Source organism: Manis javanica, chromosome 2, assembly GCF_040802235.1.
Source record: "Manis javanica isolate MJ-LG chromosome 2, MJ_LKY, whole genome shotgun sequence".
NCBI lineage: Eukaryota > Metazoa > Chordata > Mammalia > Pholidota > Manidae > Manis > Manis javanica.
Window position 1 is genome coordinate 93,155,695 of NC_133157.1, and position 12,096 is coordinate 93,167,790.

General features: G+C 44.4%; 1 protein-coding gene across 17 annotated transcripts in view; it reads left to right on the plus strand.

The window, feature by feature from the left end:
* The window catches only part of WNK2 (WNK lysine deficient protein kinase 2), a 106,646-nt gene extending 95,517 nt beyond the window's left edge, over positions 1-11,129 (plus strand). For all 17 annotated transcript variants that reach the window (XM_036991180.2, XM_073228899.1, XM_073228900.1 and 14 more), the window contains 2 exons: positions 8,405-8,516; positions 10,934-11,129. In XM_036991180.2, coding sequence (XP_036847075.2) covers positions 8,405-8,516; positions 10,934-10,959 — 138 coding nt within the window. In that variant the 3' untranslated portion in view covers positions 10,960-11,129. The remainder of the gene's footprint in view (positions 1-8,404; positions 8,517-10,933) is intronic.
* Positions 11,130-12,096: the final 967 nt, after the last annotated feature.

Consider the following 12,096-nt stretch of genomic DNA (forward strand, 5'->3'; position numbering starts at 1 on the left):
CAGTCCTTTTAAAATAGCCTGTAGAGGTGGTTTGTGGGAGGCAAATCCTCTCAACTTTTGCTTGTCTGAGAATTGTTTAATCCCTCCTTCATCTTTAAATGATAATCGTGCTGGATACAGTATTCTTGGTTCAAGGCCCTTCTGTTTCATTGCATTAAATATATCATGCCATTTTCTTCTGGCCTGTAAGATTTCTGTTGAGAAGTCTGATGATAGCCTGATGGGCTTTCCTTTGTAGTTGACCTTTTTCCTCTCTCTAGCTGCCTTTATAACTCTGTCCTTGTCCTTGATCTTTGCCATTTTAATTATTATGTGTGTTGGTGTTGTCCTTCTTGGGTCCCTTCTGTTGGGAGTTCTGTGCACTTCTGTGGTATGAACAATTTTTTTCCTCCCCCAGTTGGGGGAAGTTTTCAGCAATTATTTCTTCAAATACACTTTCTATCCCTTTTTCTCTCTCTTCTTCTTCTGGTACCCCTATAATGCAGATATTGTTCCTTTTGGATTGGTCACAGTTCTCTTAATATTGTTTCATTCTTGGAGATCCTTTTATCCCTCTCTGCATCAGCTTCTATGCGTTCCTGTTCTTTGATTTCTATTCCATCAATGGCGTCTTGCATCTTATCCATTCTGCTTATAAATCCTTCCAGGATTTGTTTCATTTCTGTAATCTCCTTCTGGACTTCATCCCTTAGCTCTTGCATATTTCTCTGCAGCTCCATCAGCATGGTTATGACCTTTATTTTGAATACTTTTTCAGGGAGATTGGTTAGGTCTATCTCCCAAGATTCCTTGTCAGGGGAGGATGTCTGGGTTAGTCTGGTCTGTATCAAATTCTTTTCATGGTGATAGAGCTAGTTGTGGGGAGTTGGCATATCTGTCGGCCGGGAGAACATCCGTTCTTGCTGGTTTGTGGCCTTCCTCTCCTGGGAGAATGGTGACCCCTGGCAACTTGTGCTGGGCAGCTGAGTGGAGAAGGTGCTTCTAATTATTGCCCGGCCACTGTGGAAGAAGCTTTGCCTGGTTGCTGTGGGTGTGGCCTCTGCCACTATGGCAGAGCGGTATCTGAGGGGAAACCCACGAGAGGCTGTTTATCTTCCTGAGGGGCCTCCAGGGGGTTAGGGCACCTGGAGTTCCCTGGGATTCCCAGCTGCTGCGCTAAGTGTCCCGGGACACTTCTGTCCAGCTGTGGGGTCCCTGTCCCTTTAAGACTTTCAAAAAAGACTCGTTTTTCTTTGTCCCAGGGGCGCTGGCTGCAGGGACCCGCTCACAGGTCTTACTGTTCCATTTCCCTACTATCCAGCACCCCACGCATGCACTGTGTCTGTGCTCTGGTGCGGATGGCTAGGGCTGGTTGTTTAGATCCTAGGCTCCCTTTCCCTCCCTGCTCTGACTCCTTTCCTCCCGCCGGGAGCTGGGGTGGGGGGTGCTCGGGTCCTGCTGGACTGCGGCTTGTATCTTACCCTCTTCACGATGTGCTGGGTTCTCTCAGGTGTAGATGTAGTCTGGCTGTTGTCCTGTGTCTTCTGGTCTCTCTTTTAGGAATAGTTGTATTGTATTTTCAAAAATATATATGGTTTTGGGAGGAGATTTCTGCTCGTCTATTCACACCGACATCTTAGCTCCCCACCAATTTAAAAAAATGGTGATAAGTATACCTATCAGTGATTGCTTTAAATGTGAATGGACTAAATTCTCCACTCAAAAGACATAGGGGTACTGAATGGGTAAAAGACAAGGTTCATCTATACACATCTGCAAGAGACTCTTTCAGACCTAAAGACATACACAGACTGAAACTGAACAGATGGAAGAAGATCTGCAGTAGCATAACTTGTATCAGACAAAATGAACTTTAAAACCAAAGCTATTATAAGAGACAAGAAATCAAAGAGGAAATAAAAAAGTACTTAGCTAATAATAAAAATAAAAACAGCAGTTCACAATCTTTGGGACACAGCAAAAGCAGTTCTAAGAAGGAAGCTTGTAGTGATTCAGGCCTATCTGAAGAAATAGGAAATAAATAAACAGTCTAACTCTACACCTACAGGAAACAGAAAAAGAACAAACAAAACCTAAAGTTGGTAGGATGGAAATACTAAAGATCAGAGCAGAAATGACATAGAGACCAAAAAAAGAAAATCAATGAAACTAAAAACTAGTTCCTTGAAAAGATAAAATCACTAAACTCGTAGCTAAACTCATTAAGAAAAAAGGAGAGGACTCATAAAATCAGAACTGGAGGAGAAGTTACAACTGACACCACTGAAATACAAAGGGATTATAAGAGGTTACTATGAAAAATTACATGCCACCAAATTGGACTACTTGGAAAAAATGGGTGAATTCCTAGAAACATACTATCTCCCAAGATTGAACCAGGAAGAAATAGAAAATCTGAACAGACTGATTATGAGTAATAAAACTGAATCAAGAATCAAAAAACTGCCAATAAACAAAAATCCAGGACCAGATGGTTTCACAGGAGAATTCTAACAAATATTTAAAGAAGAGTTAATACCAAGGTTTCTCAAACTGTTCCACAAAATTGAAGAGGAAGGAAAACTTCCAAATCCATTTTACAAGGCCAAAATCACCTTAATATCAAAACTACCAAAACAATACAAAAATGCTCCAAAAAAGGAAATTACAAACCAATATCCTTGAAGAACTTAGATGGAGAAATCCTCAACAGTATGTTAGCCAACCAAACTCAAAAATACACTGAAAGGATTGTTAACCAAGTGGATTTTATTCCAGGGATACAAGGATGTTCAATATCTGCAAATCAATCAATGTGATATACCATATCAACAAAAGAAGGATAAAATCATATGATCATCTCAATAGATGCTGATAAAACATTTGACAAAATTCAACATCTATTCATAATAAAAACACAACAAAGTTTATATAGAAGGAATATGTATCAACATGATAAAGGTCATATATGACAAACCCACCCTCAACATAATACTCAATGGTGAGAAGTCAGCGTAGTCAACAAAGAACAACCAGACAAGAAATAAAAGGCATCCAAATTAGTAAGGAAGATGTAAAATTGTCACTATTTGCAGATGACCTGATGCTATATGTAGAAAACCCTGAAGACTCCACCAAAAAACTATTAGAATTAATAAATGAATTCAGTAAACTTGCAGGATACAAAATCAATATACATAAATAGACTGTTTCTATATGCAAATAATGAATTAGTAGAGAAATTAAGAAAACAATCTCATTTAAAATTCCATGAAAATAAACAAATTAGGAATAAATCTAACCAAGGAGGTGAAATACTTGTAGTCTGAAAGCCTAAGACATTGATGAAAGAAACTGAAAACAACACAAGTAAATGGAAAGATACTCCATGCCCATGGATAGGAAGAATTAATATTGTTTAAAATGGCCATATTGCCCAAAGTAATCTACAGACTCGATTCAATCTGCATCAGAATGCCAATGGCATATTTCACAGAACTAGAGTGATTAATCTTAAAATTTGTATGGAACTACAAAATATCCAGAATAGCCAAAGCAATCTTGAGATAGAACAAATCTGGGGGTATCATGCTTCCTGGTTTCAAATAAGCTTGAAATAGTTATATAGAACAGAATAAAGAGCCCAGAAATAAACCCACACTTATATGGTCAATTACTATATTACAAAGGAAGAAAGACTATACAATAGGGAAGAGACCTTATCTTCAGTATATGGTGTTGGGAAAACTGGACAGCACATGCAAAAGAATGAAACTGGATTCCTGTCATACCATATACAAAAATAAACTCAAAATGGATTAAAGTTCTAAATATAAGAACTGAAATCATAAAACAGTAAACAAACACTGGCATTAGTAATTTTCTTCTGGATATATTTCTCCAAAGGAAACAAAGTAAAAAATAAGTGGAACAATATCAAACTAAAAAAGCTTCAGCAGGAAACCAACAAATGAAAAGGCAGCTTTACTGAATGGGAGAATGTATTTGCAAATGATATATCTGATAAGAGGTTAATACCCAAAATATATAAAGTCTCGCATAGCACCAGAAAACAATCTGATTAAAAAATAGGCAAAGTACCTACCTAGATTTTTTTCCCAAAGAAGACAAAGGTGGCCACCAAACACATGAAAAGATGCTCAAAATCACTAATCATCAAGAAAATGCAAATCAAAAGCCACAGTGAAATTCCACCTCACACCAGTCAGAATGGCTAGTAGGAAAACAAAACAAAACAAGGAGTAATGAGTGTTGGTGAGGATGTGGAGAAAAGGGCACCCTTGTGTACAGTTGGTGGGGATGTAAAATGGTGCAGCCATTGTGGAAAGCAGTATGGAGGTTTCTCAAAAAATTAAAAATAGAAATACATATGATCTGGTAATTCCACTTCTGGGTATTTACCTAAAGAAAACAAAACCACCAATTTGAAGATATATGTACTCTGTTTATTGCAGCATTATTTACAATTGCCAAGGTATGGAAGAAAACCAAATGCCTATTGCTAGATGCATGGATAAAGATGTGGTACATGTATGCAGTGGAATATTATTCAGCCTTGAAAAAGAGCGAAATCTTACCATTTGCAACATGGATTGACCTAGAGGGTATTACGTGAAGTAAGTCAGAGAAAAATAAATTCAACATCATTTCATTTGTATGTGGAGTATAAAAAAATGATGAAACAAAACAGACATATACTCTTATTTGATACAGAGAACAAACTGGTGGTTGATATAGAGGTGGGGGTTGGATGAAATGGGTGAAGGGGATAAAGAGATACAAGCTCCAATTATAAATTAGTCATGGAGATGAAAGCACAGCATAGGGAATATAGTCAATAATGTCATAATATATTTGTATGGTGACAGATGGAACTACACTTATAGTGAGCATTTAGTAAGGTAGTTGTTGAATGACTGTGTTGTACACCTGAAACCAATTGTTTATCAACTATATCGATTAAAAAGGAGTAAAGACTGCTTTTCCTCACTGAATGGTCTTGGCACCATTGTAGAAAATCAATTGACCATATATACAAATGTCTATTCTGGCCTCTATTGATCCATTGGTCTATACATCTGTCCTTGTGCCAGTGCCACATTGTTGTGATTTCTATAGCTCTGCAGTGAGTTTTGAAATCAGAAATTGTGAATCCTCCAACTTTGTTTTTCAAGATTGTTTTGGTTATTGGGGGTCACTTGAGAACTTGTATGAATTTTAGGATGGGTTTTTCCCTTTTTTGAAAAAATGCCATTGAGACTTAATAGTGATTGCATTGAATATGTATCACGTTGGGTAGTATTGACACAGTAGCAATATTAAGTCTTCCAGTCCCTGAACACAGAGTGTCTTTCCATTTATTTACCTCTTACTTTCTTTTGGAAACTTCTTGTAGTTTTCAATGTATAAGTCTTTCAACTCCTTCAATTTATTCCTAAGTATTTTATTCTTTTTAATGTTGTAAAATGTAATTGTTTTCTTAATCTTCTTTTAAATTGTTCATTGTTTGTAGAAATAGCATATGAACTGATTTTGGTGTGTTGGTTTTGTACCCTGCAACTTTGTTGAATTTCTGAATTAGCTGTAAGAGTGTGTGTGTGCACGCACACGTGTGTGTTTGTGTATTCTTTAGGGTATGTACATAAGATCATGTCATCTCTAAACATGTCTGTCTTCCTTTCCAATTTGGATGCTCTTTTTTTTTCTTGCCTAATTTCTCTGGCCAGAACTTCTAATATATTGAATAGAAGTGGCAAAAGCAGGCATTGTTTTCTTGCTCCTGATCTTAGAGGAAAAGTTTACCATAGGTATGATGTTAGCTCTGTTTTTTTTCATATATGGCCTCTATCATATTGAGCTTGTTACATTCTATTTCTAGTTTGTTGAGTACTTTTATTATGAAAGAGTGTTGGATTTTGTCACATTCCTTTTCGCAGTTGAGATGATCATGTATTTTTTCTCTCATCTTATTAATGGTGCATTATATTGATTTTCCTATGTTAAACCACCCCTGCATGCCTGGGATAAATCCCACCTGGCATGGTGTATACTGATTTTAATATGCTACTGAATTCAGTTTGCTAATATTTTATTGGGGATTTTTGCATTAGTATTCAGCAGAGGTTTTAGTCTGTAATTTTCTTTTCTTGCATTGTATTTATCTGGTTTTGGTACCAGGATAGTGCTGGCCACATAGAATGGGCTAAGGAAGTGTTCCCACCTTTTTAGCTTTTTGGAAGAGTTTGAAAAGATTAATTTTAATTCTGATTTATTTGGTACAGTTCACCAGGGATGCCATCTGGTCCTACCCTTTTCTTTGTTGAGAGGTTTTTGCTTACTAATTCAGTCTCATTGCTAGTTATTCTGATTTTCTGTTTCTTCTTGAGCCAGTTTTGGTAGTTGGTGTGTTTCTAGGAATTCTTCAGTTACTTGTAAGTTATCTGTTTGGTAACTAAATCTTTTTCTATTTGGTCATCTTTTCAAAGAAACAACTTTTGGTTTCATTGATTTCTCTTTATTGTTTTTCTATTCTCTATTTTGTTTATTATGCTGTATAGTTAGGTTGTTGATTTAAGATCTTGTTTAATATAAGGATTTGCAACTACAAGTTTCACTCTAACTCTTCTTTGATAATAGTTGATAGATTTTGATGTGTGTTCCTTTTCATTTTTCCCCAGGTATTTTCTAATTTCCCTTGTGATTATTTATTTGATCCTTTGGTTGTTTAAGAGTATGTTGTTTAATTTCTATGTGTATGAGTCAGTTTTCTAGTTTTCTTTTTGACATTGATTTCTAATTGCATTTGTTGTGTTTGAAAAGATACTTTTTATTATGACAATCTTTTGAGATTTATTAAGACTTGTTTTATGGGCTAATGTGGCCTACTCAAGAAGGCTGCCTGTTCAGTGTGCACTTGAGAAGAATGTGTATTCTGCTGTCCCTGAGTGAGTGGGAGGGGCATTGGGCTTAAGGTGATGTTCTGGTGTTCTTGCTCTTATTTGTCTGGTTGTTCTATTGCTTTATAAAAACAAAATATTGAAGTCTACAATTATTGGTATAGAATTGGCTATTTATCCTGTCAGTTTCTGGTTTGCAGCATTCAATGTGGGCCTTTGTTGTTAGGTTCATAGATGTTTATAATTGTTATATCTTGATGGACCAAAACTTTTATTGGCATATAAAATCCTTTTTTGTCTAATGTAAACATTTTTGACTTAAAATCCATTTTGTCTTATGATAAAATAGCCACCCCAGCTCTCTTTTTTCCCTCCATTTACTTTCAACCTCTGTGTCTCTGAATCTGAAGTGAGTCTCTCATGGATAGCATGGATAGCAGCCATGTTTTATTATCTGTGCTGCCAATCTCTGCCTATTAATTGGAGAGTGTAGTCCATTTATATTTAAAGTAATTATGGATAGGGAACAAGTTCTGACATTCAACTATTTGATTTCTGTATGTCTTACAAGTTATTATTCCTCCATTATTGCTGTTAAAAAAGCTTAGTTGTTTTTTTATAGTGTATACTTCTGATTCCCTTCCTCTTTACTGTGTATTTTAGTTATTTTATTATGAGTTACCTTGGGGATTATAAATAACACCCTAAACTTCCAACAACCTAATTTGAGTAATACGAGCTTTGTTTCGATGCTGTGCTTCCCATGCAAGAACGTGGGGCTCCCCAGACACTCTCCTCCCCCTGTGGAGAGCACCACCTGGTTCTCCCCCTCTGGTGTGACTGAGCCGAGGGGCAGCCGTTTCCCCAGGGACAGCAGCCTCGCCTTCCTGGGGTCAACACTTCTTGGCCTGATGTGCTGTCTTTTTGTAATTGTTGGTCTAGGTCTGCTGACGTTGGTGTCTAGGGTTGAGGTCTGTGGTCCTGTCCTGACGTGGCCTCAGCAGGCTTCCACATCATGGCTGTCCTCTTCTCAGAGGCATCACCATTCACACCCCTGTCTTTGTAGTGCTCCTCTTCTGGTGTGGAGAGCAGGGCCTGCCCTGCCACAGATACCCAGGCTTTGGACACACACCCGTGCACCTCTCAGCTGCTCCAGTCCTTCTGTAATGACCCTGACCAGTCAGGCAGCCGGCCTTTGGGTGGGGTGTGAGGTTACTCACTGTGCCCTTGGGAGCCAGGCCCGCAGGATCTGCTCTAAAGCCCACCCTGGCCCACGGACACCTGGGTGTATAGCCCTAGAAGTGGCTGGAGTGCAGCTCTGAGGAGTGAAGGAGAGCAGGTGGCTGCTCCCCTGCCCCACACTGTCACTGCTGTCAGCTGTTAGAAGACACTCCATGGCAGGCCCTGGGACCATAGTCTCCTGAGCATGGAGAGACTATAGTGGCCCTGGAGCCACTGGGGGAGGCCAGTTGATTGCAGCCAGCATGCTTTCCTTTTCTATGTTGTAGATGAATATGCCTCGAAGAACAGTGGGGATGCCGTGTCTGGTCCCGGTGCCTGGTCCTTCCCACACCTCGGCCATTCCTGGAGCCGCCCTGGCCTTGCTCGGGCCCATACCAGGTACTGCCCTCTCTGGCCTCCCAGCCCCACCCTGTGCACTGCCTCTGGGCCAGTTCAGAAGCCTGCTCCAAGCTCCAGTGTCCTGGGAGCCCTGGGCAGCCCAGGTGGGTAGCTGGAGCCCTGTCCCGGGGCCAGGCTTGGGCTCAGTGGGCACGCCTGCGCTCCCTGTGTTCTTGTGGCCACCTGCAGCTAGCTTGCCCAGCCCTAGGCTGCGAATCATATAGCCTTCTGTCCTAACACTTGCCGATGGAACATGCCGGACTGAATGGCCCAGAGGAGCGGGGTCACGCTTTGGCCTCCTGGTCCTGCCCCACCTGCTGTGGGTGCTCAGTGACACGCAATCGTTGCTTCCTTTATTGCTGCAGACCTGCTCCCTTTTAGGTTCCTGTGGTGTTCCCACAGCCTTGCACCCTCTCCTGTCTTTGGATTGATGGTTAGAGTATTGTAGTATCTGCAAAGCAGAGTGCCTTGAATTCCTGCTTTTCTTTCTATGATGGAAGATGTAAAAAATCACACTGGAAAAGGTGTACTTCCTTTACAGTGGGTTTGGGTGTTGATGTTCTTTATTCCCCATTTTAAGTTGCAGAGATATGAGTGGTTTACAAATCGGAAGCTAAAGTCTGATATTTAATTTTCTGTTGTAAATGCCTTAAAAAAAAAAAGTCAGAGTAGTAACAGCCAGCACCCGTGTTTGGCTCTGTGGAGCCTGCAGAAAATGCTAGGTGAACGGAGTAGGGGATGGGAGTGGTCACCAAACACACCACCTGCCCCATCACAGGTGGGGCTGCTGTGAGAATGGGGGTGGGTGTGTGGGGGGTGTGGGAGCACAGCAGAGACCCACCCGCCTGCGGCCTTCCTCCCTTACCTATCCTGGGCTCTGCTGTGTGCTGGTGCCCAGGCTGCTCTCCAGGCACCAAGGCTGCCCCTCCGGGTGGGGGTATTCCTCTCCTAGAGATTTCAGACAGATGCACCCCAGCCAGGTGCCACGCAGCGCCTGGTGGGAGGTGAAGGCCTGCTCCTCCCCAGCTCAGACGCCCCGCTTCCTGCTGAGGCAGCTGGCCCCTGGAGTTGTACAGCTGTGCTGTACTTGGGGCTTCACTAGGACCGGCCAAGTCATTTTGGTCTAAATATAGTATTCCATCAATTCTTTTAGAATTAAATCTTCTAGGTGACTGCAGAGTCTCAGTGGGGCATGATGCTGTAGTGAGAAATTTCTGCTCTCTTTGGCATGACCCCAGGCCCCTTGGTTGGGAATCTCATGTGCCTGGTTCCTGAGGGCGGAGGAAGCCACCCCCTCAGGCTCGCCCCACTGTCCCGGATGTGAGGTAGGAGTCCTGGCCTTGTACCTGGGCAGTCAGTGCACAGCATCCCCAAGAAATTGTATATGTTAAGGAGAAAAATAAACATCTTTGCTTGAAAACGGTGTGGGACAAGATCTTTTGTTACCCTCTGTCCATGTGAAAACAGCAGACTGGCTGAGTGTGAGAACAGGAGCAGGCAGCCAGGTGGGTGGGCTTTGTGCCCAGTTCGGTGCCCCTGTGGATACTTGCCTAGGAGGTGGGCAGCTATGAGAGGCCTGGGGTGGAATGGTGGGCGGGCAGGAGCCAGGTATGCTGGCACTGAGCTCACCCAGCTTAGGGGATGACTGTGGCGTGGCAGGTAGGACCCTGTCTTCTGCGCATGGTGCCCTCCAGGTGTGGTCTGGGACCCAAGGACTCCAGGCTGTCTTGGCTCTGGGCCTGGTCAGCCTGTTCACTGGCTTCCAACCACTTTTGAGATCGAGCTGCATTTAGGCATGCAGTGGGCTCTGCCCTGGGGAGGGCGGGAGGGCGTGCGTCTTGTGGTCAATGGAGCCCTGTCCACACTGGCTGACTGCAGAAAGCCAGAGCACATGACTCACTGGGGACAGAGCTGGGGCGGCAGGGCTCCTCTGTCCCTTCCCCTGGGTCATCTTTGGGCTCACAGGCCTGTGAAGAGCACTTGGCCAGGGTCACGTGAGGGGCTCTGCTGACCTGTAGGCACAGAGCCTTAGGGAGGGGCCCCGTGGGCTCAGCTAGTGCTCCTGTGCAGCCTGCCCTCATTGGCCTCCTGCCCTGAAGGAGGGGTCCCCAGCCAGTTTGGTGCTCATCCTGCGATGGCCCTGGGCAGGGGCCAGTGCCCTCTGGTGGCTGCTTCCCTGGAAGAGCCCAGAGCCTGGTGCTGTGGGCGTGCAGGTGTGAGAGGCCCTGTCTGGCTGGGCAGCTGCTCAGTGCTGAAGGGGGCCAGGCGGCAGTGGCTGTTGGGGTCTGCACAGTGCGGGCATGGGGCCTGCATGGCCCCCTGAGGGGCGCGGCAGCTTGGGCAGCGCCAATCTGTTGCCCAGGGCCTGGTATGGCCACACTAGGCCAGTAATGAGTTGTGGCGGTTTTGTTTTCTAGATTCTGAGAGTGAGAAGTTCGACTGAACCCCACAGGCAGCCACCCCACTCCAGGCCCTGTGTCCTCACGCAAGGACAGGGAGAGCTGCACCCCGTATCCAGTTCATGGTGTTTTGTAACCACTTTCTAAGCATTTTTTATTCACAACTGGAAACAAATGTAATGCAAGAATAAAAAATATTTTGGGGGAAAAAGGACTTTGGTGTTTCAAATTCTTCTTTCCAGTGGCCTGGGACAGTGGTGAGCAAGTGAGGGGTGGGGGTGCCCTGGCGAGGGGCTCCTGCTGTGGGGATGGTTGTGTGTGTATACAGGGCTTTACAGCGCCTGTAAGCCCAGGTCCTTGGGCAGGACGGCAGCCAGACAGGGTGGCCGGGCCATGAGTTCCCCCATTGCGTGGAAGCAGTCAAAGATGTTGGTTGTGGGTGCCTGGCTGTTCTCAGGTGGTCGCCCATCATGCCGCATCAGGCCCTGTTCTCTGTGGGTCCCTGCGGCCTTGGTCTCGGGAGGCCAAGTGGTGGTGCCTGTCTAGGCTGCTGACCCCAACCTGCATAGACTCTGCCATTCATTATGCCAGCCCTTGGGCTCCCCTGCTCCGTTACCCCAGCCCCAGGCACAAGGTGGCTCCCACAGCAGCCAGAAACCGCCTGGCTTCCAGAGTCGATGTGCACCACCCAGAGAGGCCCTCCCAGGGTCTGAGACCTCTGGTCCTGGTGGGACGGGCCGCAGGCCCTGGCAAGGCTGCATGCCGTGGTGCAGAATGGGAGAAGCAGGACCTGCTGGGGCCTCCCAGGGGTGCCACATGGCCTGGCCAGTGGGGTTGGGTAGAGCTCAGGGCTTGTGTCAGGTGGGAAATTGCATCTTTGTTTTCCTTAACCTCTGAGTGTGATTTGGTGTTACGTCTAGTGACGAGTGTGGGGCAGGGCTACTGCTGAAGCCCCCAGTGCTGCATGTGACTGCCATTGCCCCAGCGGTCCCCAGATGTCATTTGTGTTAATCCCAGCAAACCACCAGCCCTGAAGATCAAGTCCTGTCCACCTGGCTGGCAGAAGACCAGCAGTGGGGCTTCCTGGGGGCATGCAGGCACAGTTAGGGTGTGCCCTACCCCACTTCCTTGGGGTGCCCACCCCGCTCACCAGCTCTTGGTGCCACAGCCCGTGGGGGACA